Source organism: Podarcis pityusensis (assembly GCF_964106645.2).
Source record: "Podarcis pityusensis genome assembly, chromosome: 8".
In the NCBI taxonomy this organism is placed as follows: domain Eukaryota; kingdom Metazoa; phylum Chordata; class Lepidosauria; order Squamata; family Lacertidae; genus Podarcis; species Podarcis pityusensis.
In genome coordinates this window covers 37,712,604-37,739,660 of record NC_138033.1, presented here as the reverse complement: position 1 = coordinate 37,739,660, position 27,057 = coordinate 37,712,604, and the positions used below count along the sequence as shown (strand labels likewise).

The following is a 27,057-nucleotide window of genomic DNA, read 5'->3' as shown; positions in this document are numbered from 1 at the left end:
CTCTCAGATGCAGGGTTGCAGAACATTCACACTGAGGTCACTGTTGGGTCAGCTCAGGCCTCCACAGCCTTCATGATAACATTAGGAAAACCTTAATGTTATTTGTCCCTAGGCAAGACATACCTTCAAGTAGTTTCCCTATGGGAGAGCATTTGCTATTTAATTGTTACATTTCTATCCCATCTTTTCCTCCAAAGAATTCAATATGGCATACGTGGTTCTTCCCCATCTCATTTAATTACCACAACAACCCTGTGAGGTAGGTTAGGCTGAGAGACCATGACTGGCCCAAGGTCATCACTCAGTGAGCTGAGGCTAAGTGGGGATTTAAGTGGCCGAGTGTGGATTTGAACCCTTGTTTCCCAAGTCCTATTCCAATGCTCTAACTACTCTCCCACCACTGGATATACCGTACTGGAGTGAGAGTTAAGCTGGTCCTGAGAAGAGAGTAAATGTTCACTGAGGATGGACTATGGGGAGGACAGGCAAAGGCTATATGGGTACTTGCCATGATGTTGAAGACTCCCACAACCCCCCCATCCCCATTTACCCGCCTCTTCATTTTCCCGTTGTGCCAGTTCAATGGCGGCTCGGATGCAGAGTTCACGAGCACGAAGCCCTGCTGAAGTGTTCCCATCAGAGATGGCTTCCAAGACCACAGAATCAATGGATAAGCAAGCAGCACTGTAGTGTTTGGCAAGGGTGATGGCCGCACTGGACTTTCCTAGAGGAATCAGAGACAAAGGTATTGCTAAACACACACACACTTTCACCATCCATCATTTATTGACATCCCTTTATATCTGGGATGGAGGGGCTTTTTCAGTCTAAGGGCCACATGCTCTTCTGGACAACTTTCTGAGGGCCACATGGCAGTGGGGGGTAGGGCCGGAAGCAAAAGTGGGTGGAACAATGAATGTGAACAGTAAGCCAGTTTCTACATACTCTCTCACTTACCCCTCTCTTCCAGAGAAGCAATAATTCAAGGACATAGTCCAGTAAGACAAAAACGTGGGGGGGGGGGGGAGTGAATCAGAAGGGCCAGCAGTGATGGATGGGTGGGGTCTGGGGAGAGTTCTAAGGGGAACTCTCAACAGACTCTCGTAAAACAGGAACATGGTTGCCTTCCCAGGGCAAATCCCCTCTCCCGGGCACCCGCCATTCATCAAGGAAGAACAAGGCAGGTCACTCTGCCTGCTCTGCATTAAGCACACCTCTAGCTTAGCCCACAGTTAGCATCAGCCTTGACAAGAAAATGCCTTGAGTCCTTCAGCCCCCAAAAAAGTTGTTCACAAACTAAAAAATATTCAGAAGAGAGCTGCAAAAAACAGAGGATGTCAGTGAGATCTCAGAGCACATGGTGGTACTCAGATGCCATCTGAGAGTATACAGTCACCACAGATGTAGCCCTGCTCTCCGAGGTGGTCTCTGTACCTGTAAGGGGAGCACCATGGATGATGATGGCAATGCCCCTGCGGTTCCTGGCAGCCCGTCCTTCTGGAGATATATCAATGCCAAGGTGACGCGCAATGGCTTTTGAGACAGGGTTGTTGTCTAGCTCTCCAACAGCTTCCTTATTCTTGATCACACTTTGCTGACTCCCTCCTGAAAAGGAATCAGGGCTATAGACAGCTTGCTCAAAGGCCATATCCTTCAAAGGGCTTCAGAAAGGAAAGATGTCAGGTACAAATAGTACATCTTCAGAAATTGCACAGACCCTTTTATTTTCAAGGAGGAACAGAGGGTTGGCCAAATGGGAGAAGTCCTTAAGCCCAGTAAGGAACGCCACTCTCTCATCTTTGCTGCTGCAGATGGCAGGGGTGTCCGTGGCTTTTTTAATCCTTTACTGCAACAGACAGTATATATCTATACATTTGCTCTGGGATTAAAAATAAATAAATCTAACTCCAGAACCTGTAATCTGTTTGAATGAGCTTATTTTGAACAATTTATACTGATCCTGTCAGGCAGGGCAAGAAATGTTTTTGTTTTAATTTATCACATTATTAATGTACTTGTAGCTCTCTTCTTTCTGTCGCTCTGTCCCTCCAGCCTCAACACCCTTTATGTGACTTCTTACCAATGCTGTCATGTGCATTAATCAAACACTGTGCATTGGAATTTCACCACAGACCCCTGAACATAATATGCAAAAAAGATCAGCAATATCAGGGGAGACAAGCCAAGAGTGAAGCCTCATTCCTCTGTTAACATAGTGAGGGCCTGTGCACAAGCAATGGGTGGACGGGGCTTAAGCCTTTGTCCAATGGGAAAAGTCAAGATTATGTATTTCCACTACAACTTCTGCAGTTGCTTCATGCTGGAGAACAAAGTTTGCAGGAGATGGCATGCAACACAATTATGGGTCAAAAGGATTTTGTCAAGCCAGGTATTTTCGAGATTTGGAAAACATACACTGGTCCACAATTCCAACACATGTGGAACCTAAACTCTCCTGATCTAGATTCAGGTAGGTAGTGGTGTTGGTCTGATGCAGTCGAAATATATAAAAAAAATTTTAAAATGTCCAGTAGCACCTTAGAGACCAACTAAGTTTGTTCTTGGTGTAAGCTTTCTCCTGATCTAGTTCCTTATAGATTTTCACCATGAGGTGGCAGCAAAATGTCACTATGTGGATGTCTAAATCTTTCCCCATTACATCACATACATTTTCTTTTTTCAGTGGTGATGATGACATGCTCTTTTCACTGTCCCAGCAGACCAGAAGCTCTCACTCACCTTGTCCTCTGTCTGTCCCCTCCTCTTCCTCTTCTTCCTCCTGATCAAATTTCGATTCCACCCTGAAAGTTCTGGTATCCTCATTAAGGGAAAGAGAAGGATGAGCAGAGGCCGCCGTGGATGTTGTTTGCCCAGCACTGGAAGGGAGGAGCTTCATCCCATGATCAGAAAGTAAAGCATTTTCTTCATCTTCCACTAAAGAGGAAAGGAGAGCAGATGTCACAGTGCATACAAGAGACATCAAGTAATGTACTGGCGGCACTTTCAGAAGTTCCCCAAACTCGGTCTTAACCAAAGCAAACCAGTGAAGGACATGCCATTCTCTATAGACCAACCTTTGCCAACTTGGCACCTTCCAGATGTTTTTGCCACTAGCACCAATCAGCTCTTGGAAATAGGCTCAAAAACACAGAAGACTAGCTTCTAGCCTTCAGATTGTGTTGCCTGGACAAATAACTGCATTTATGTATGGCTCACCTTAACCAACTGTAAAATAAAATGGGCAGAGGCTGCTTTTGAAAGACACCATGGCTTTGGAATGAAGGGATAATGATTTATACCACCCACCCAGTTCATGCTCTATGTAGTCCATCCTGTGAAGGTGTGGTGATGTAGGGATTAGCACTGGGCGGGGGTGTTGGTAAAAGGAGAGGGAATTCAGTCACAGCAGCCAAGTCTGTGTGGGGAAGCAAGTCACAAGTCCTGTCAATGGGAAGCATCCAGATGTGCCAAGGTGGGAGAAGGGATTCCCCTGGCCTGGCACTTAGACCATACCCTTGGGCTGCAAATCTTTAAGGAACATGCCCCACCCCCAATTCAATAATCCTGGGGACTGTAGTTTGTAAACTACTATTCCCAGGATTCTTTGGGGAACCCATGTGTTTCAAATGTGCTTTAAATGAATGGTGTGTATGCAGCCCCAGAATTTTGGGGCTGCAGGGGGAAGGCAGTTGTGAATCAGGTAGGGCCTCCTTTAATACTGGAATAGGTGTAGTCAGATGATATGGAAGCAGTGTGTCAGACCTGACATCACTTTGGGTTCCCGCTTTAGGCAATGCTCCTGGATAGTTTGAGTAATACTTACAGAACTCTTTTGTCACATTAAATAATGAAAGTTGCAGGCACATGGTTGTATCCAACTAATTCCTACTCAGAGTACACATTGGCCAAAAGATTCCTGCGTTGTAGGAGGTTACACTAGGTGACTCTCATGGTCCCTTCCAACTCTACAATTCTCCCCCCCCCCCTGAAATTAATGAACCTAAATTAGTCATGTCCATTAACCTCAATGGGTCTACCGTGAGAATGACTAGCAAGGCATTATCCCACCTTTTCATTCCAGGAGTAGATGCAAAATCTAGAAATGAGCACAGCAGGTAGCTGGAATTAGTCAGTCCCCTTACACCCTCTCTGATGTCCAAAAATAGCCACCCCATGCAGCTGGACTCTCCAAAAAGCCCAGTCTCCTCAGCTCACCATTTTCCTGATTAACTGTCTCCTGGTCACCTTGAAACTTCTTCTGCTCCTCATAATATTCCAGGACTTCAAAAGGCAGCTTCTCCCCAGGGATGCGAGGAGGCAACAGAAGCATGTTATGGGTGTCATAGCCCTTCAACATCCGCAGAATCTAAAACCAAGCAGATATATAAGGATACAAAGAACTGTCTCATGTGGAGTCTGGCCAGTGCTCCATTAAGGCCAGTATGAATGACCCTGAATTGCTGCAGTGTTCGACTTGTAGAAGTCAATTTGCCCATAACCTGTTAGACTTGAGCCCACCATCTGTTGTTGACACTGTACCACACTTTGAACAGTGTGATTAGCAGAGTATGCACAGCTAGAGTTTGCAGCCTCAGATGGGAGGAAGTGTGCTTGGTTCTTACCCGCTCTTCCAACAGATACTGCTGGTCAAATTCCAAGGAGTAGAATTCAATGGGGAAGCTGCAAGGGTTCTTCACCACCACTTCGGCCTCATCCCCAATGGCGTAAGGCAAGAGGGGCCCAAGTTCCAGAATGGAAGGAGTGAACTCTAGACGTGGCTCCAGACCTTGCCCAGAGACATTCAGCTGCAGCTGCTGGGTGCTCTGGGAAATGCTCAGAATCAGGTAGTGGCGGTAGGATTTCTAAGATAACAAAAGTTGGAGAGATTATTTCACAGAACTGTAGAGATGGAAGGGACACCAAGATTCATCTCGTCCAGGGGTAGGCAACCCAATCGCCTTCTCAATCCGGCCCACCGATGGTCCGGGAATCAGCGTGTTTTTACATGAGTAGAATGTGTCCTTTTATTTAAAATGCATCTCTGGGTTATTTGTGGGGCATAGGAATTCGTTCAGTTTTTTCCTTCAAAATATAGTCTGGCCCACCATATGGTCTGAGGGATGGTGGACCAGCCCATGGCTGAAAAAGGTTGCTGACCCCTGCTTGTCCAACTCTCTGCAATGCAGGATTCACAGCTAAAGAATCCCTGACAGATGACCATCCAACCTCTTTTTATATAAGAAAGAAAGAAAGAAAGAAAGAAAGAAAGAAAGAAAGAAAGAAAGAAAGAATATAGAAAGGCCCAAGTTTAGCTCTTGCCTAGCAGTCGTAAGAAAACTATGCCCATGGATTCATACTTGTTGCATTGTCTTGCTCTACATTTGTGCTCAGCATAGTAATGTCAACTACCCATCTATTATAATGCTGGGAGTTCTGGCCTCACTCTGTTATAACATTCTCTTCCACCACCCATGCTGATATAAATACACCTGCCAGCAGAAGGCAGCACTTGATGTTTGATAACGCGGGCTCTCTCTAGCCCATGAAACCTCCTGCCATGAAATATATATTAGCCTGGAAGGTGCCACAAGATTTTTGATTGTTTTGCTGGACCAGACCAAGATTCCTCTCATCCCTCATGGCCTGTCATCAGCACTTTTCTTTCACCCTCTAAACTGGAAAAGCCCTCTTGGCTATCAAGGCTAAAGCTGTTGATACCTTATTTATTTATTATTTGTCATTTGCAAAATTTCTTACCCATCTTTCACAACAATACAACATGTCGTTATTAAAAAACAGATAAAAACATTCCATTTATAAAAACAAGTTAAAGCGCTCCAAATGGAACAGAATAGTCACTTTCTCCCCAACTTGTTCTGGACCTAGCCTATTCTCGACAGCTTTTATTAACCTCATGTGCTCTTATTAACCTCATGTGCTCTATGTTCAATGAGGCCAAGTTCCTTCCCATGTTCTGATCCTTAAGGACTCTGGGTGAACACACCGCTGACCTAGCCTTCCATTCCAAAACATAATCGCTTTCAATGTTATCAATAGCAGGGCTATCAATGCTGTGGTTCAACTCTAAGAGACTCGTTGACCTGTCTGCCAACATTTAAAAAGCTAAAATAATTCACGCTAACTGTCACCAAATGAATCATTTAAATCATCACTCCCCCCCCCTCCAAATACTGACTAGAGGACTCTCATGTGCTACCATTGAACCCTCTTTGCAACGAGAGTTGCGACTGTTCAATAGCATGAACAGCATCCTGACCTCCTACCTCTTCTCTGGGTGCAAACTTGACTTGCACATTGAGCCTCTCCCCCGGAGCCAGAATCCCATAGGGAGGGATCATCTCAAAGACATTGGGCTTGTGTTTTAACTCACGGCGCATCTTCCGACGTAAGGCCATTGGCATGTGCTTGTCCACCTAAACATACAACAAACAATGACATCACTGAGCAATGGATCTCTGTGCTATTGTGAACAGACCTGTTCCCACCCTAACTGCATCTGAAATTCAGGTGCCTGCTGTCTTGTTACATGCAACAACCTGCTAGCCAGGTAGATGGATCAATGTTTCTTGGCAATTCAGTGCACCCTGGGTGGTGGTGCCCTCCATCCATAGGCACAAGAATAAAAGGTTTCCCCAGTTTAGGGTGACGGGGAAGGAAAAAGATGCTTTCCTCTTTGCAGCAGCAATGCTCTCTGAGGAGAGTGTTTTACCTCACTGTTTTATTTTCTTTTGCATTCTTCAGTGGCTCAAGTGAGTCTGAAGCTGAATTGCCTGTTGTGGGCTTAACCAGCTACAGGGCCTGCCTCTGAGTACTTGCCTTTCTGAACCTCTGGAGACCTTGCCTCAGTGCTTTATGGATCAAAAGGACTCAGCCTCAAGAGTAGAAAAAGGAGGGCAGATTCTGTCAGCTTTTCAGCTATCATCTGTAGCTACACCTTTAAGTACAACTTAATCTCTATCCAGTGCAAAGCTTCACTGGTCAGTTTCTGGAGATTGAGCTGCTGTTCAAGGCACAGGAGAGGCTGACTCATTTCTGATGAGGTGGCAACCCTCGTGGAAAGAGCAGGGTGGAACCTGATGGTCAGAAAAGGGGAAAGAGAAGCCTGCGGCCAGGTCTACTTTACCTTTTTTATTTGCTCGCTGCTGGTGGCAAACCACTCACAGGTGACCTGGAGCTGGTTGTGAAGCTGGATTGTCTCGACTTGGCACTGGCCGCACTGAGTGGCAGCAAACTCCAAATTGTCATTGGACATGCAGAGAGATGGCATAATCACCATGGCACGTAGAGAGATGTTGAATGTGGGTCCGGTCAGGACCTGGAGAAAAACAACAAACAGGACCTAAGCACCATGTGCAGGAAATGGGAACCTCTAACACACATACAGTGGTACCTCAGTTTAAGAACAGTCCTGTTTACAAACTATTTGGTTTACGAACTCCGCAAAACCAGAAGTAGTATCCCGGTTTGCAAACTTTACCTCGGTCTAAAAACGGAATCCAAACGGTGAGGAGGTGTCATTAGGGAAAGCACACCTCAGTTTAAGAACGGTTTCGGTTTAAGAATAGACTTCTGGAATGGATTAAGTTTGTAAACCGAGGTACCACTGTACGCTTAATGGCACTTGGGGCACCATGCAGGTATCAAATGGCGGAGAAATCATATATATGTGCTGCAGATCAAGCCTGGAGCTGCAGGATCGGTCTCTCCCCCACCACTCACAGGCCAGGTTTGACAAGTGGGCAGAGCCACAGTGGCAGATATGGGGCTCTCAAATTTCAGCACTGCCCTCTCAAATTTCAGCATGGCCCCACCTCTCACACTCCATTCTACAGCATTGTTGTGTCCCAAAGGAGTCTTATACTCCAGGCCAGAGCACTTTTAAGGAGCCTGGTCTGACCAAAGAGAGCTGGGCTCAGTTCAGACAGAAGGAATTGCTCTAGTTATAAGGGCTCAGTTTGCCTATGGCACTTCTTGGAGCACACTGTCTGCCTTGGAGTCAGATGTGGCCTTCCTAAGCCGTTCTTAGGAACACAGAAAGCTGCCATATACTGAGTCAGACTATGGGTCCATATAGGCCAGCACAGTCAACACTGACAGGGATCGACTCTCCAGGGTTTCAGATAGGAAATCTTATCCCATCCCTATGTGGAGATGCTGCTAGAGATTGAGCTTGGGACAGTCTACATGCCAGGCAAGTGCTCTACCACACAGCTATGTCCCTTCCCCTTTACTATGGCCTATACAGCTGCCCTCCATAAATTCCCATGCAGTTGTCCAGTTGCTGGTCTCCCCTGCCCACCCATGTGGCTCCATAATTCATGGCAGGCTTTGTCTTAACTCCAAGGACTTCAAAGTGGATCATGGGAGGCCAGCTGTAGCTACAACTGAAGTGGGTGTTCATGGCTCTGCTGATGACTGCATTTCTTTCTGAAAGTTACATCCTAGCTGTGATGCATCATAAACTTTGCCTGCCTTGTAGGACATGTCAACTAGGAGGGCTGAACCCACTTGTTCCTTGCAGTGTCCCATTTTTCCAATTTCCCAAATTCCTTCCCCATCCCCAGCCTCAGCCAAGGGCCCCAAGGCAGTGCAGCATGGCGGGCTGCGAAATGAAAGGCACCTTGACTGGCAGGATCACTTCCACCTCTCCCAGGGGCTGGTTGGCACTCTGGGGATCAAATCGTACTCCAAATGTCTCCGTCTCGCAGTAGGGCAGGTTCTTCACTCTGTCCAGCTCTGTGTCGAAACCTGGCTCAAAAGAGCAAGAATGTCATTCCTTGCCAATTCAGGTGTGCAGGGAGGAATCAGCCATTGGTTGGTTTGTTTTCAATTACACTGACATGACACCCTTCCACCAAGGAGCTTAGAATGGCTGCACAAGGTTCTCTCTCCACCCTTTTTATCCCCCATACCCAGGGAGTAGGTTAGGCTGAGGAAGCCCCTGGGGTTGGAAAACTGGAGGCAGTGCAGCCATGTCAGGCTTGCCTGCTTGGTACAATTCCCTCTGAGAGAAACTGAATGTGGGAAATTAGCTGCTAAACCTAACAAATGCATATTCTTGCTAATTAGCATGAGAAGGGACTACGTCCACATAGCTGTATTGCTGATAGGCAAATCTCAGACCATAGAAATACAATTGTAGGGAGGGCTCTGTGTAGTGTTATTTCAAGAATTTGGGGCTGAGGGAACCACTGACCACCTTCACAGCAGTCAGATGAGCAGCCATTCCAACCATAATAATCTTCCCAGCACAGGGCAAACTGAGCAGGATCAGATGTGAATCCTGACAGGGCCATCAGTCTGCAGATGACACACATCTCCTTCTCTCTTTGGTCTTTGTGCTTACCCATACTCTGCCCATAGTGGGCAACTGGACGCGGAAGAAAACCTTATTTGGAAAAAAGTGTTCAGTGTCTGAGAGTAAAACAATTGGGGAAGGGCTTGTACTGGTGGCAAATTCATTGGGTTTTTAATATATTTATATATGCTTTTCCCATTCAATTACTGATCAATCATGTTTTCAGGATAGGCTGAGATAGAAATGAAAAGGAACCAGATCTCCTTATTACCTGAGTCCCGCAAGTTCCGCCTATCGGCATAGAAGGACACAGGAAACTGGCCAGTGTTGGTGATTTTGATAATGTGGGTCCGGACGGTGCCCAGGATGATGTAGCCAAAGTCTAAGATGTACTCAGGGAGTTGTGCTCTGAAAAAGTAGCAACGGCTGGTTGTAAATAGATGTTTGATGCTCAGCTGGATAGCGAGGGCTGCATTTTCAACAGGACTTTGAGGATTTAAGCATTTCACTTAAGTGCCAGAGCATACTTATGGCAGAGGGAAGCAGAGTGGAAAGTAACATTGTGCCAATCACAGAAATGGCACTGCAGCCCTTTGGGAGGGGATTACTTTTATTATCCAATTGAATGTTGAATGTTGGAAGATACAGGAAAGGTAAAAGAAAATGCTTCTTCATGCAGCACTATTAAAATATGGAACTTGTTCCCACAGGTGACAGTGATGGACATGAACCTGGATGGTTTTCAAAGAGGACTAGACAACTTCATGAAGAAGAAAGGTTATCAGTTGCTACCAACCATGAAGGCTATGCTCTGCCTCCACAGCTGGAGGCAGAAATACTCCTGAATGCCAGTTACTAGAGACCACAGGAAGGGAAAGTGATTTTGTGCTCAGATTCTGCTTCAAGGATTCCCACAGGCATCTGCTGTGAAAATAGGATGATGGACTAGATGGGCTGTTGGCTGATCTAGTAGGCTCCCCTTATATTATTATTATTATAGTTCAAATGTAGGTAGATTCAAAACAGCATTCAGCTAAGAAGACCTGGACAAGCCATGGGTTGACTCCCCATGCATCTCTGACAGGATTCTATGCATCAGAGTCTGGTGGCTTGCTACAGATTGCAGACTGTCCAAATAGAGATTGCCAGCGAAGCCAAGAAACTTCACATGGTGAAAGCTTCCCCACTTCCCAGAGGCAGAGGAAACTGGGTGGATTGGGAGGACCAGGCAGTTTCCTGAGATTCTCCACTGATTTCCAAGTACTCAGGTGCTGGGAGCCCCCTTCATAACCCTGAAGTCTGGGGAAGTGGCCATAGGGAGGAGATCTGCACCCACTTGACAAATCTGCGGCGAATTCGCTGGCTGATGGCAGGGTCCTCCTTTGGGTCACAGGAAAGCTGCTTCTGCTGCTCCAAGGCATGTTCTCGAACAAGGAGCCTCTCCACCTCCAACTGCACTTGCATGGCAAGCTGTCAAGACCAAGGAGACAGTCAGCCAACCTGACCCCAATCCTGCATAGTCCTTCCTGCTTCCCCTACAGCATCAGCACCAGAAAGCTCCCTTTTCTGTCGGTTGCTTTTGATCTACTGGCCTCCTACACCTCCATGGTTGCCAATGCCCACTTTTGCCCTTCTGAAGAAGCCATCTGCCATTTTGTGCTCCTGCTCAGCCCTTCCTTCTGCATGTCAGAACTGTGTGGCTTGCATGGCTCTTCCAGTTTAGGGAAGCTTTTAATGTTTAATAGACTATTGTATTTTAATATTCTATTGGAAGCCGCCCAGAGTGGCTGGGGAAACCCAGCCAGATGGGCAGGGTATAAAATAATAATAATAATAATAATAATAATAATAATAATAATAATAATTCCAGTTCCCCCTGCCAATGTGTCCCAGGTTAACTCCAGCCCTCACCCAGCCCAGCCCAGCCTAGCTCACAAGCAAGCAAAGGAGCTTTTAATCTTACTACAGAGTTGGATTCCTCCATGGTTGGGTCTGTGCCCACTGCCTCCGAGTTACTGATGGAATCTTTGTGTGAATCCTGCTCCATGCGTTCCTTGACTTCTCTTAGGAGGATGCTGTACTGGTCATTTCCTACAGCAAGCACAAAGGGGTGAGAGTTTGGACCAGGGATGGAGCTGCACTTTCCAAGGAAGGTGGAAGCTCTAGGATACTAACCCCTACCTTTAACATTTATGGGTAGATCCACGCAAATTCTGGGGAAGATTCCTTCTCCTTTCAGGGTGATAAGTTCTGGATCCATGTGGGCCACCTGGATCTGGAAGGTTCTTTGGAAGACCTCCGGAATGCCAGGCAAATAATATACCTTCAACACCTGCTCCTTCCCAGATTCAATATAACTCTAGGAGAGACAAGTGGGAGAATCCTGAATAGGTAACGCTGCTCCTTGCCAAATAGAGGGTTGATCAATCTTGCCTTCATAGAATGGTTTAAGTGGACAGCCTGGCATCTTCTTTGTCTTGGGCACAGACTGGATCAGTGAGAAACATTATGTTAGTCTGTTACACAGATGGTTGTGTAAACTCTTGCACTGTTTTTTAAATTTAGATTTCCCACCAAATAAAAGCCAGGTTTAGTTACCAGAGACATCATGCAAATTAAGCACATTTGCTTTTGTCATTTAAATATACAGAAGGATTTGAGCTTTCAAAGAAATTCCTAAGTAAGGATTAAAGGAATGGAAAGAGATGATGGCATGGATAGTGTGGCATCTTCACAGACCCAGTCCCAGATTGATGGACTGTGCCAGTGTCTCCAGTGTCTCGAGTCTAGGGGCAGGGTTGCCATCTCCCCACCTTTTTGAATTTTATTGTTGCTGGAAATTTTACTTCTTCCCACCCAAGATGAGCAGGGACAGGATTTGGTGGGCATCTCACAGGCCTGTGCTAAGAAAAGTACAGGCTTTCTTGGTGAGGCACCAAATAACTAAACACTTAAGGGGCATTTCCCTCCAGTTAGGAAAATGGTCAGTGCTCCCCTCTCTTGTTGTGAAATAGCAACCGGCTCAATGTTGACCCACCTACAAGAAAGGAACCTAGAGCAGGTAGCAAAAGAGGAAGGCTCTCCACACCAAAAACCTCCCTTCTGACATCTATAGGATGGACTTCACCTCGCACAGAGGGGCGGGGGGGGGGTGCTGCTCAGACTGAGTCTTTGTGAAATGAATGAGTTATCTTAAAGGAAAGCTCTTTCCAGAGAACAGACAGAGAGAGAGGCCAAGGAAGGAAGGAAGGAAGGAAGGAAGGAAGGAAGGAAGGAAGGAAGGAAAGGAAGGAAGCCTTAACTTAAAAAGGGTTCATGCTTGAAGGCAGATTCCACCTGAATTCTAATGACACATTTGCAAGAGCCTGCCTTGCTTTGCACAATCTGCACAATAATTCAAAAGTCAAAATGCATAAAGAAGTGACCCTTAAACACAACAGCATCTATCCGGCTTCTGCTCTTACTCACAGAAACAGGCAGAGTCAGTGGCACACCAGGTGCAGGGTTGTTGGCTGAAGCTGCAATGGCGTTAGTCACAAAGTACTCAAATCCAACTTTTCCTGTATTTTTCAGCGTAATCTCAGTCACACATATCTGATCAAAAGGCTTAGGGAGAGAAAAGAGAGTGATGCCAATATGAACATGCAAACCTTTTGCTGCAATGCTGAAAGCATCTTGCCCTGAGCCCCTCTTTCCATCCCTCCTCTGATTCAACACCAACCAGCTATTTGGGAGGAGATCATGTAATATTTCCAGCACCACATCATACGTGATGCTCAACACATGTGTAAAGTTGTCCAACCAGCACTAGTCTGCTGTATTTTGATGATCTTGTCAGCAGCAAAATATCTCCAGATGTTTCCAGATGTTGAGCAGGACCCTCCTAAGTCACCAGAAATCTTATTTTAAGAAAGATTTGGTAAGGTCGCTGTGTATCCTCAGATCATGTGAATGCAATATCTATGTCGCCTTGCATCCCTGAACCTGAACCCCCATCCCCCTACAAAACACACAAAGAAAAAGAAAAAAAAGAAAATAAAAAAAAGAAAATACATAGTAAAAATATTTAAAAACAATTCTTTCCTTCCATTACTTAACCTTCATTTACTTATTTCCAGGACCGCCTCACACCTTCCTTTTTTGTATTCCAGTTCAATTTATTTTGTTCAGCAAATCCCTCCCCTCTTTTAATATCCTAATCATTAATCATAAAGATGTTGTAATTTTGGATTTTTACATATTACATAATAAACCCTTTTTTCATCTTCCCTTATAACCGTTCAGCTAGAGACCACTTAGTTTCTATCCAGCATCATTCTAACATTCATTAATTTTACAATATTTCTGTAAATAATCTTTAAACTTTTTCCAATCTTCCTCCATCGACTCTTCTCCCTGGTCTCAGATTCTGCCAGTCATTTCCGCCAGTTCCATACAGTCCATCACCTTCATCTGCCATTCTTCCAAGGTGGGTAGATCTTGTGTCTTCCAATATTTTGCAGTAAGAATTCTTGCTGCTGTTGTAGCATACATGAAGAAAGTTCTATCCCTCTTTGGCACCAATTGGCCGACTATGCCCAAGAGAAAGGCCTCTGGTTTCTTCAAGAAGGTATATTTAAATACCTTTTTCAATTCATTATATATCATTTCCCAGAAAGCCTTAATCTTTGGGCACGTCCACCAAAGGTGGAAAAAAGTACCTTCATTTTCCTTACATTTCCAACATTTATTATCGGGCACATGGTAGATTTTTGCAAGCTTGACTGGTGTCATGTACCACCTGTATATCATTTTCATAATATTCTCTCTTAAGGCATTACATGCCGTAAATTTCATACCTGTGGTCCACAACTGTTCCCAGTCAGCAAACATGATATTATGTCCTAGATCTTGTGCCCATTTAGTCATAGCAGATTTCACAGTTTCATCCTGAGTATTCCATTTCAACAACAAGTTATACATTCTTGACAAAGTCTTAGTATTGGGTTCTAACAATTCTGTTTCCAATTTTGATTTTTCCACCTGGAAGCCAATTTTCTTATCCAAATTATATGCCTCCATTATCTGATAGTAATGAAGCCAATCTCGCACTTTGTTTTTTAATTTCTCGAAACTCTGCAATTTCAGTTTGTCTCCTTCCTGTTCCAAAATTTCCCAATATTTTGACCATTTGGCCTCCATATTGAGCCTTTTCTGAGCCTTTGCTTCCATCGGTGACAACCACCTAGGGGTTTTGTTTTCCAGTAAGTCCTTGTATTTTATCCAGACATTTAACAATGCTTTTCTGACAATATGGTTTTTAAATGCTTTGTGTGCTTTAACCTTGTCATACCACAAATATGCGTGCCAACCAAAAACATTGTTGAAACCTTCTAAATCCAAAATGTCTGTGTTTTCAAGAAGCAGCCATTCTTTCAACCAGCAGAATGCTGCTGATTCATAATAGAGTCTAAAGTCTGGCAGGGCAAATCCACCTCTATCCTTTGCATCAGTTAATATTTTAAATTTTATTCTGGGCTTTTTGCCCTGCCAGACAAATTTTGAAATATCTCTCTGCCACTTCTTGAAACAGTCCATTTTGTCCACAATTTGCAATGATTGAAAGAGAAATAACATTCTTGGCAATACATTCATCTTTATAACAGCAATTCGGCCTAACAAGGAAAGCTTCAAGTTTGACCATATCTCTAAATCCTTTTTCACTTCTAACCAACATTTCTCATAATTGTCTTTAAATAGGTTTAGATTCTTAGCAGTCATATTAACCCCCAAGTATTTTACTTTCTTAACCAATGTTAAACCTGTCTCCTTCTGAAACCTCTCTTTCTCAATCGGTGTTAAATTTTTCTCAAGCACCTTAGTTTTTAACTTGTTCAATAGTCTGCTGTATTTTGATGATCTTGTCAGCAGCAAAATATCTCCAGATGTTTCCAGATGTTGAGCAGGACCCTCCTAAGTCACCAGAAATCTTATTTTAAGAAAGATTTGGTAACGTCGCTGTGTATCCTCAGATCATGTGAATGCAATATCTATGTCGCCTTGCATCCCTGAACCTGAACCCCCACCCCCCTAATCCTAACACCCTAACCTTAACCCGGTGGGGAATCTTTTTGGCCTGGCAAGCCAGATCTTTTAATCCTACCATGGGGGCCAACTTTGGCAGGGGAGAAGAATCACCTGCCTCTCGGTCATTTGATGCCAGGTGATGAACAGATGAGTTGTTTCAGTCACCTGCCAAAGTTGGCAGTGGGGTGGGGATAATGACCAAGCAGGATTGAACTCCCTGCACATCAGCTGATGTGTGGAGAATTCAATCCTGCTTTCGGCAGGGGTCAGCTGCACAAGGTGTAGGGCAGGTGGAGAGAGTGGCCTTGTGGATCAAACCCTGCTGTGAAATTGGCTATGCTCAACCCTGAGAGAAGGTAATCTTCTGGGATGACTTCTGCTTGGAGGGGTGCATGTATTAGAGGCATAAGGACCTGACAGAGGCCACCTGAGAATGGCTAGGTTAATCAGAGAGCAGATATCTAGGGAAAGAGTCTTCCCTACCGCCACCTCGGTTCTTGGGCTCAGCAAGCCTCTCAGGAGTATAAAGGCAGTGGAGTTGCACTGCAGGATTTGCTGTGGTGGGGAGGAGGAAGTAGAAAGCCAAGGAGGACCCAAATTCTCTCCCTGAATATCACTTTAGGCAAGGTTAAGGCAGGCTTAGTAGGTGTTGTTGAGCTCTTTCAATGGGGCCCAATGAAGAGGGAAAAGCAGTCCTTTTCAGCAGGGTCCTTGTGGGGAGGGGGACAGACAGCATGGTTCTTACATAGAATGTGCAATTCAAGAAAGAAGCATGTAGAGTGGAAGTTTGAAGGGTATAAGCAGAAGCAACACCTGGAGCCTGAGAGTCCATTTTCTGAGGTATAAGAAATCCAGTGGACTTGACAGACACTCTTCCAGCTGAGGAGTATTGTGGGGTGGGATGTCATGTGGAGGGGAAGCATATATAAAGGCAAAGAAGTTGGGCTCCCTTTTGGGAAGTGGGTATGAACTAGGTGTAAACAAGAAATGGGTGGGAGCTGAGGAAGAGGAAGCTTAGGCACAGCTTCCAGTGGTCTACTGTGATCAGAAGCATTTTTGTGTTCTCTTGCATATAATAAGTACTTCAGAGGCAATTAGGAAACCCATTCTACAAGTTCAGGCTTGAAAAAAGTCCCCATAAGACTCAACCCACCATAAACTTCTGCAAAACATTTTCATCACAGGATGGTGGATTGGAGGAAAGCACAGGGGGAGATTTCAGCAAGGCATGTTTATTGGGAAAATAACTGAAGTAACCTGCCGGAGGCCTGCAGAGTCAAGTGTGTGCAGCTTTCACTTACCTGGAGTCCATAGTCAATCTCCTTCCTGTCAAATGCATAACTCACAAGGGAGGCCTCACCCCTGAGTAGGATCTCGTAGGTGGGGCCCCCTTCCACCTCACAGATGGCTTTGACACGAGCAACGATGTCAGCATGGCCATAGAATGTGAACGTCATCCGCTGGATCTCACTCGGCTCCAGCATCCCATACAGCGGCATGATGTCAAATACCTGATCAGGAAGAGAGAGGGGCAGAGGCTGCATGTCAGCAAATGCCAAGATCCAGTTCAGGATGAGGGCAGCCAATGCAGCTGTGGGGAAAGCATGGTGGCTGCAGGATTGGCACCAAAAAGATGGATCTCCATACATTCTGACCTTTACTCAGGCTCTTCCTGTGCAAAACCCCATGTACTGCACATTTCCATAGGATGATTACAGTCTTGATCCTCTTCCCAGTATCTTAGCCAATCCAAGTGTGATAACCAAGGTCTGAAACTGTTGTGCCTCCCTGCATGGGAAGGGTCTGGCTGCTGCTGCTGATCAGGCTTGTCTCCTGCCTCAGGCTGAGGAGGAAGACCTAGCTTCTTTGGGAGCAGAGGTCATCATCAAACACAAACATCTGAGGCACACACTGGAGAGAGGGACTTTGGTGGGCTTCAGCCAGCATGAAGTGGCATAGCCACACATGGCTCCAGCTCTTTAGTCCAGCTTGGCCCAGCCTTGAATGATCAGCAGATGGAGACTGGGGTAAAGGTTTGGAGAACTGGACCATCATTAGGAGTAGAGCATTTAGTTATGATGATACTATGGCATCCCCTCCCCTTGTATATTAAGCAAGTGGCTATTTTATTTTACAAGCACTTGAATGCTCTTGTTTGCCCTGAAGTGTGACCACCTTTGGCTTATCCGATTGATCGCTGGACTGTTTTCAGTGTTGTGGTTTCTTAACATATTGTCTTATATTATTTTATTTTCACAGCTTAGAGAAAATTATTTCTGAGTAAGTGATATACACATATATTACATGAATAAATATAATAATAATGATAAAAACAAATTCCTGCTCACTTCTTCCACGCCTGTCAGATGATGATCCTCTGCTTCTGCACACCACAGGACTTCCTTGGTCTCCACCTCGCTCTTCTTTGGAAGCTCCTCTTCCCCTTGATCAGCAGCTGGCAATGGGGACTAGAAAAAAGAGCATCGGGAATGGGTGCAAGAGGCAGTGGAGGTAGGTTGGCTTGAAGGTTTTCAGATAACCAGATGTATAGCACCCCAGACCTTGACAAGAAAAATATCAGACAGGCCAAGGCACTGGAATGTTTTGCACAGCTGGGAGAAAATGTCAAGGATAGAACTAAGGGAAAACCTTCTAACATCCAGATGTTCTCTTTGTAGTAAGAACAGCCCCAAGTCCTCCTGCCCCATGAAACTTTTCGCAGATACACACTGAGTGCTCTAGCAGCCTCAAGACAGTCATAGAGAGCAACCCACTGAGCCCGTTCACATCAGTGGTACTTGTGCAAAATCACCCACAGGTGCTACCTGTATCCTAACCAAGCCACGTCTCCAAGCTAAAGGTAAGGTGAGATGAACAATTACCCTGGAGGCTGCCTTGGCTTCTGGGCTACTTTCTGCAGTGTCTGGAAGTTCCTTAGGGACAGTCTCTTCTCCATTGACATAGTTGAGGTTTTCTTCTGTAGCTGCTTCTCTGGAGTCATAATATCGGGACAGAAATTTTACTTAATGGTGCTCAGGAAATCTGGGTATGGGTAACATTAATAGGGACACAAACGTGGTTTTGTATAAATATGAGTGAGAGGGTAATCTTTGGGGGCAGGCAAATGTGAATAATTGTGGGGAGCATTCTTACCTTTAAAGTCTTGTGGACTAAGGGTTTTGTGTTGATTTTTAACACACCCACCCTCGCCCCACAAGAAAAGGCTCATTGCTGCTTCTGTGGCTCTTATTGAATATTTGTTTGGAACAATGCTGGGGGGGGGGTAGGGGTGTGCTCCTGCATGTTCTGTTTCCTCGCCTTGAACACAAAGGTTGTGTGCACATACCATACATTCAAATCAAGAATCCTGGGAACTGCAGTTTGTACTGGGTGCTGGGAATGCTAGGTCTGTGGGAGGTAACCCTCTGTTCCCAGGATTCTGTGGGGAGAATACTTTGAATGTATGTGTAATGGTTCTAAGGGGTTGCTCGTGCGTAAGCAGGTGCCTATCTCCCTGGCTGGGTGCAAACACCTGGCTGGGCTGCCAAAGTGAACCTCCTCTGTCCGGACAGCCACTGACCCGTGGTTACTCAGTCGCTGGCAGAATCCGTGAGTGGGCGTTTCTTAAACTTCTTCCAGCAAAGAAGCTCTTTGACGCCTAGTCTCCGCCTACCCTCTCTGCGCGAAAGCCTTCTGCGCAGGGAGGGCGTGGGCAACGGAGGACCCCTACTCTCCCCGCTGGTCCCAGGCAAGGAGTCATGGGACCGCCTCGCCACTTCCCCCACCTGCCCCCCTTCTCCACTGGTGCTACGCTGATTCTCTTCCCCAGAAGATGGGCTGCTTCTCCCGATCCCTGGACGCTCTCTGGAATCCCTCTGGCTTTTGCGCTCCCCCTCCAGTACTGATGGCAGTTCCCTGACAGTATGTAAGCAGTGTAAGAAGCCACAGTTGCACTGCAGGGAGGTATGGTTACAGATGAAGCTGCTGCACTTGGGTCAGAAAAGACCAGAGCATAACTCTGGATTGGAGTGGCAAGAGGAGCTTTGCTGTATTTCACTTACAGCCACAGCCGATACATTAAGGAATTAACTGCTCAAGCTAAATCCCTGGGATAGCAGAGAGCAAGAGCCCCCTAATCTGTCATCTGCTCTCATTCTCAAAGTGTGGCATAGCAGGCAGAGTGATGGGCATGGGCCACCTAGTTGTGCAGGGCCAAGACACAGACTATGCATTTCTGAGGCCTAGTGTACAAACCTCTCAAAATCTTTGGTGTCATTGTGACTCGTAGTTTCTTGTGGCTCTGGGACCTCCTGCTCAGTGGCTGCTTCCTGTTTAGGAAGGGCTGTAACATCTCTGGGGCTGAATCTGAAAAACACAATGCCATTTTGATTTGATTTGCTTGTACAGTGGTACCTCGGGTTAAGTACTTAATTCATTCCGGAGGTCTGTACTTAACCTGAAACTGTTCTTAACCTGAAGCACCACTTTAGCTAATGGGGCCTCCCGCTGCCGCCGCACCGCCGGAGCACAATTTCTGTTCTCATCCTGAAGCAAAGTTCTTAACCCGAGGTAATATTTCTGGGTTAGTGGAGTCTGTAACCTGAAGCGTATGTAACCTGAAGCGTATGTAACCTGAGGTACCACTGTATTTACTAGTTGTATTTCACTTTCCCAACAACCACACTGAGCTCAAAGCAGTTCACAACAACAGCATGAAAAACTTAACATTACGATCACTATAATATATATAAAAATACCAACAGCAGGTAAAATAAGGTAGAAAACAAAAAAATTGTCAGATTACTAATATGATTCACTACCAACTCACGGTGATTCAAAATAGCTTCTGAGCACCAGCACTGTGCCAGTTGATAGACTCTCTCTAGGAAGCGGCTTCTTCATTCTGTGCAGCAGCAATGCTGTCCTGGCCCCTCCTTGATGCAGAACTCAAACTCAGGTTGCAGTTTGTACCCAAATCTTTAATGCTCAGATTGGTGCAATACATAGGCAAAACACTGTTCAAAGGCACAGTAGTTGCTACACATGAATAAACAAGCAAAGATGTTGACTCAGCAACAACACCCCCTTACACCACAACCATGTTGTAAGAAAAAGGGGTGGAGACAACATATCATGGCAAGTGGATTTGGTCCTTAGTCTGGGCAAGCAACCTAGCACTTCCCCAAGAAAGTTGAACCAGCCTGTCTGCTTATGCCTGAGTTGGCATCTCCATGACCTAGGCAAGATATTACTGCCTCCTCAGAGGTGGATGTGACAGCTGGGACTGGACATGATTTCTGGTAACTCCAGAGGCACAGCAGCCAGAGTGATAGGCAAGGTGAAGGAGCTAGAACCAGCTTCTGGCCAGGAGCCTCTTCCTCTGGCTCTCCCAATCCAGGTAGAGACCTTTCCAGCCCACTGGATCCCACCCTGGAGTCATGTCAGCCACTTCTCTTCTCTGTCCTGGCCCAGCCAGCCCCCTCCCACAGGGCTCATGACAAACACATTCCCAAAACAGCTAACAACACAACCTCAAAAATCCACATCAACACTTCATTCCAATTAGCAGTATAATAGCAACCAATTTCAGATAACAATCGGTTCTGACAGTACTATAGTAACATTGCAACATTTTTAATGCATAATATAATAGGCAACATCCATCAATAAAACACAGTATGAGCTGTTATTATTAATGGTAAAATATTAAACCAGAGTCCGATATGATTTATATGCCTCTAAATAACATGAGCAAGAGAGGACTGAGCTCCTCATGTCCTACTTGTGGGATCCCCACAAATATTTGGTTGGCTGGACTAGACAGATCTTTGGTCTAATTGAGCTGAGGTCTTATGTTATCAAGAAGCAGGGAAGCACCTGGTGAGAGTCAGGTTCCACAACACCTGGAACATTTTCCTAGGACAGCACACATCCTGCCTCTTCCTTGCCACCCTATCCTGCAGTTCAATCTCATCTGATGTCACTTGAACATCCCTGCTTTCTTTACCCCTCCTAGCAACTCTTAAAGGGGCTGGAAGGAAGAAGAGGCTTCTGGCAGATTGGTCAAGAGGTTCTGCTCAGGGCTCTTCAGCTTAGCCTTAAACTAGCCTTCCAATTTTTTGGCTTGCTCTCCCTGTATCCTCAATTTAATGCAATGTGACCTCATGCAACATGACTGAGTCAAACATCAAAGCCTCACTGCAGGCATGAGGAGGCCCCAAATGCATCTACAAAACTGCTCATCCTATCTCCACTACAGGGCTGCAATGCACAAAGCAGAAGGATGGAGATGCGAGGGAGCTGGGAAGGGTCCAGAAAAATACAGATAACTTCACTGTAATTGTTTCACAGGGTGTCAAACAGAAATAAAGAAATGCTGAGTATAATCACAGAAATCCCATCAGACGGAAACAAGAGCAGACACAGAGTTGGCAATGATTTCTATATTGATGGGGCTGGCTTAGCCAGCCAGGGCACACATGCCTCAAACATCTGAAATCAAAGGCTCATCAACAGCCAATAACATCAGAATATGCCCTCCTATCCTGCTAGTTCCCAGGCCAATTATGTAAACAGCATGGAATCAGTTTTGTTTTGTGCATAAGGTCAGGAATATCAGAAAATTCTGCCTTAAGTCAAGTCAAGATCTCCATCCACCTAGCCAGCTCTGCACAATCTTGAGCAGGGAAGGGTGTTTCTCATTACTTGTTATGGGATTCTATTAACTGGAGATGCCAGGAGTGGATCCAGAGATCTTCTGTATACAAAGCACATGTTCTGCCAGGGATCTGTGCCTTTTATGCCTGAAGACTGGATGAGACATCAAGCTGAGGAAAGAGTATAATTGTCAGATGCTCAACAGCAGGGGTAGAAAACCATTTTTGGCTACAGGCGCCTGTTGCTGGGATCCAGTTCCTAACCCATGGAGTAAGACAATGGTGGGAAACGTGCAGCCCTCCAAGTGTTGTTGGACTCCAAACCCTACCAGCCCCTGCCAGACAGCATGGCAAATGGTTAGAGATGATGGAAGTTATACATGGAGCAATTTAGCTGTGTGGCCCTGGAGCCTGTTTCTTATGAGGCAAAAACCCATCACCACCCAACGGTATCCTCTCAAGACCCGTGATTCTCCTTCCCAGAAATGCCTATAAATCCACCTTGTTTTCTGCAATTGACATTCATGCTATTTGGCCTGGGATGTCAGAAGCAAGCCCCAGGGGAGCTGGCTATACAAAGCTCTATCCCCTATCAAAGAAGCTATCAGCCTTCAGCTCATCAAACTGTTCTCCAGTGATGGGAGAAACAAAGAGAAAAGTGTTGTGGTATCTACTTGGCTGCTCTTCCTTCTTGTTACTTCCATTACATTTGGAAGGGTCAAGGTCTCCATGAGACTTTTGGACAATGAACATCCTTGCCTCAAGGAGCACACAACCCAATGGCTAACACAGACAGTAACACTGATTGACATGAGGGTCTGGGATGGGAACAAATTGGTGCTAAAGAACTCTGAGGCCAGCGGGGGTGTTAGAGCAGAGGCTTGGTCTCAGACTCCTGCACAGCCTCGGATAATATTTCTTTCACTGTCAGCAATTTAAGAGTTCTAGAGAGCTGGAGGATGCATGGGGAATTGGGAATGGGGAGCTATTTATTTTAAAATGCAAAGACTCCAGATATTCCAAGGTAACTAGCCAACTTTAATAAAACATGTATAATCCCCTCACTCCAACACACACACACGGACACACACAATCACAAGATTTGCCCTGGGTCCCTTTGCTATGCCACAGAAGATGTGGTCTGCCTGCAATCCCATTAAATCCCTGCATTCTCTTACCACATTGCAAGAGAGTACAATGCAGCCACCTGGAACAGAAAAATGTATTGACTGGGCTGTGGGAGGGAAGAATAATTTTCAGAATCCTACAGGCATGTGGAGCGGAGGCGTAGGGGACAGAACACATGTATATTGAGGTCTACAGTCCAAACCGTGCCCCATGTAAGCAGCCTTGATAACTAATCTTGTCTGGAATCTCTCTTTGAGAAGTTATTGGTTCTGCTCTTGAACTCCTGTTAAGTATGCCTGCTTTGAACTGAGTCAGGCAATCAGTCCGAGAAAGATGGTGATGTCTAATACGACTAAAAGTAGCTTTCCAAGTCAGAAGAAAGGCTCCCCCCCACCCGGTTATGCAGATATCCTTATTGTAATGTGAAAGCGCTAATAAGACATCAACTTCTTTTTAAAAATGGAGATGCCAGGCAGCGATTAACTTGGAAGCTTCCATGTGCACAGCATGTCCCCTGCCATTTGGTGAAGGCCATTCCAGGGTCTAACTGCAACATCCCTTTAAGATGTTTTGTGGGAAAGAGGATCAGCTTGTTTCTCCATAGGACAGACCTTCTAGGCTCTTCAGTATTTATATTTGTCTGTTACCTATGTGGGGATGTCATCCCCTGGCCTTTGCTATGTAAACCTTGATTGACTGGGATCCCAAAGGCGGAGCAAGAGGAGGAGGGGGAGCAAAGGACAGTAAAAATGGGGTATGTTAGTATTTCTGAGTCCCTGAAAATGTTTATTTATCTAATTTATTTGGATCCTTATAAAATGGGGAACAGTAATCCATCAGAACTCAGAGGTGCTGGGCTTACTGAGCATGCTTCACATATGGTGTATGTGTATATACAGACAGACAGACAGACATCATTTTAGAGATTTACACAAATTGTAATATTTCCCAGATTCATATATCAATAATTTACAAAGTATGGCCACCTCTGAACTAACTTTGTTTTATAGACCAAACTGGTCCGCTATTTCTGCTAATTCAAAGCACTTCAGATGCCATTCCCATATAGATTTGTAGATTTGTACTACTCTGGCTGCAATTACCAAGACTTTTGCTCAATACATCTGTTCCACAGACACATCACCCTAAATCCAATTAAATATTACCAACAGTGTAGAAAGTTTCAAATGTGCTCCTATCATCAAACCTATTGCATAGTTTGTCTCCCAAAATCATAGGCATGCTGATGTTCCCATCACATATGACAAGTGATCATTTGCTACACATGTGGTATTTTGTTAATGCTGCATGCCATGCAGAATGGCATTTGCCCCTTTTTGCAGCATGACTCTCCCACTCTGCATGTTAGCATGAGGAGAGTGTGGGGAATAATTCCAGAGTACTGTAATGCAGAAAAACGGAGTGCTTTCATGTGAACTCTCCTAAGGCGGGTAGGGGGAAATGAAAGGTTAAGACTGAATAATTAGATGAAAACCATAAAAGTCACTGCCCTAATTATAAGGTCCAGAAATAAAACTAAATAAGTCACATTCTTCACCCCTAGCTGAAAAACAGATGTTAATCTGAATGACAATTAGTTACTGTGATGAAAGGCACAGAGTGGATAGAATAGCAGTGACCTGTTTTTTAGCTACCAAACTGTCAGGCTGCATTAGCTGGATGTAATTATACACATGGTAGCAAAAGAGAAATAATATCTGACAAGCTGTGCTTTCTTCCTGGCCACTTCATGGCCAAGTGAAGGTGCTAACAGCTTGGAGGCTCCCTTCAGGCCCAGCTGTCCTCCGGATAGTCAGGTGGTGCCGACACAAGGACCCCGTGAAACAGCCGGGAAGCCTAATTAATACACAAAGAGAGAGATGAAAAGAAAGGGGTCAACCAGCATCACATCCGGAAGGTTAATGAGGAGCCTTGCAGAATGAAGGGTCTAATCCTGTGAGATGCTGGTGATGCCCCTGAGCACCGCATGTGGCAATTTCACCTTCGCACAGTCTTCTGAAATGCCAACATGCCATAGCATGGCTAGAGAGTCTGAAGGTGTGTGTAATAGTAAATAATGGAGGATTGGCTGGGGAAGCCAGAAAGGAGACCAAAAGCCTGGTTCCATGATGGTGGGTTGCAGTGATATAAAATATTTAAGCAACTTCACAGGAGGTGGAGATGTGTAGTGATATGTGGGGTGTATGCACCATGTGTCCTGGCTCCTATCCCCAAACACAGAAAGAGATACCCTTACTTGTAAGTAAGATCTCTCACTTACCATTATTCAAGTATTGGTACAGGCCCAGCAGAAGACAAAAGGCTCAGGAGCCATAGTTCAAGAGCAGGGCAAGAAGTTCAGAACCAGACAAAAGCATCAAAGATGTCCCAACAAGTTTCCATGACCTGTCACACCCAGGTGTGGTGCACTCATTCACAAGAATCTGCTGTCTTCAGAGAATGTCAGAATTGCAAAAATGTGCTTCTAAAGGGTGGGTGGGCCTGCTCCCATCTACAAAGGCAGAGCCTGGTTTGAAGCAACAAGACTGCACCCTCCTGTTGAGGCTCCTGTTAAGTAATTTCCACTTCCAGTAGTTCCTCCCACCTTGGCAGCTCCGAGCCCTCCCGAATTCTTGGCAATACCTGATATCCCTGCTCTTTCCCCCCAAGCAATAGAACCTGGGGTAGAAAAGGGAGGTCCTCCCTCATCTTACTCAGGTACTACTCATTCAGCACCCCCTACTTCTTCCGCCACATATGTCAGAGCTTGCCAACCCAAGTCCAATATTGATAGAGCTGTGGGGCTTACAACACCCAGCTCCATGTGCCTCTCCTGTGACCTTCAAGCCGAAGGGAACCTCCATGGCCTCTCTGACCTATCCCAAGGGTGCAGATACTACTAAATATTAGACCTATGAGATTACCTAGATAAGAAGCAGTTCTACCTAATGCTGGGGGCACTGATCATATTTTGAGACTCAGAATTTCACCACACCTAGGAAGGAGGTGGGCTACAGCCTCATATCTATCATGGCTGACAAGAGCAGATTGCAAATGGGAGCAAGGGAGGGGGCTGTGGACTGCTAGAAATGGCCCAGCTTTTCTACAATCCAGTAAGAGCAAAGCCAGAGGTTGCGCTATAAGAAAGTAACAGTAAAAGAAGGAGATGGACAACCAAGACTCCTACCTGCCTTCTAAGGCTTTCACTTCACAACCGTTCTGATTTTACATTGCAGGCAAAGCACTACCAAATCAAGCTAATAATATTGGGAATGCTGTGTCTAGTTCTTTATATATACTTATATGGAATCCCAGAGTACAGGTCAGGTGTAGGGAACCTTTGACCCTGCACATGTTGCTGAACTATAGCTCCCATTATCACTGGACATTAGCCATGCTTGCTGGGGCTGATAGGACTTGCAGTTCAGCAACAGCTGACGGGCCAAAGGTTCCCCATACTCAATAAAGATACAACACTGGCAAAGACTCCCTAGTGCACCTAGGAAGCTAGCAAGGGAGAATCATACACAGGTTTGAGGAGAGCAGACAAGCCCAGTGTGTGCTGGGAAAACAAAATATTCCTACTTTCCCTGAAGGAAAGTCCTCCGGTTCCCCTGAAACAAATTTGTAAAAAATGTGCATTTACTATGTAGGAAACTAGCAAGATGGCTTATGTGGAAAAGTCCTTGGGATCCTGTAGATCACCTGATGTTGCAAGGACCACCTGGAGCCACCACAGAACAATGTCATGGTTCGTCCTCTTCCCTTCCCATAGCTGACTTAAGGGATGCTGTCAACCTCAAGTAAAATAGAAGTTTGCTGAAATGGAAACTAGAGCATGGCTCCAACAGCATGCCCTCATCTTGCCTGTCTGCCTTGACAAACTTC

The 27,057-nt window shown here is 45.4% G+C and overlaps 1 protein-coding gene across 3 annotated transcripts in view; it reads right to left on the bottom strand.

Moving 5' to 3' along the window:
* The window catches only part of HYDIN (HYDIN axonemal central pair apparatus protein), a 133,865-nt gene that overhangs the window by 51,864 nt on the left and 54,944 nt on the right, over positions 1-27,057 (bottom strand). For all 3 annotated transcript variants that reach the window (XM_081016867.1, XM_081016868.1, XM_081016869.1), the window contains 17 exons: positions 19,640-19,750; positions 18,268-18,376; positions 17,734-17,853; positions 16,687-16,896; positions 12,788-12,925; positions 11,501-11,678; positions 11,283-11,410; positions 10,656-10,789; positions 9,591-9,727; positions 8,642-8,769; positions 7,145-7,336; positions 6,285-6,434; positions 4,623-4,862; positions 4,216-4,366; positions 2,740-2,934; positions 1,435-1,605; positions 551-724 (listed from right to left, as the gene is read on the bottom strand). In XM_081016867.1, coding sequence (XP_080872993.1) covers positions 551-724; positions 1,435-1,605; positions 2,740-2,934; positions 4,216-4,366; positions 4,623-4,862; positions 6,285-6,434; positions 7,145-7,336; positions 8,642-8,769; positions 9,591-9,727; positions 10,656-10,789; positions 11,283-11,410; positions 11,501-11,678; positions 12,788-12,925; positions 16,687-16,896; positions 17,734-17,853; positions 18,268-18,376; positions 19,640-19,750 — 2,666 coding nt within the window. The remainder of the gene's footprint in view (positions 1-550; positions 725-1,434; positions 1,606-2,739; positions 2,935-4,215; positions 4,367-4,622; positions 4,863-6,284; positions 6,435-7,144; positions 7,337-8,641; positions 8,770-9,590; positions 9,728-10,655; positions 10,790-11,282; positions 11,411-11,500; positions 11,679-12,787; positions 12,926-16,686; positions 16,897-17,733; positions 17,854-18,267; positions 18,377-19,639; positions 19,751-27,057) is intronic.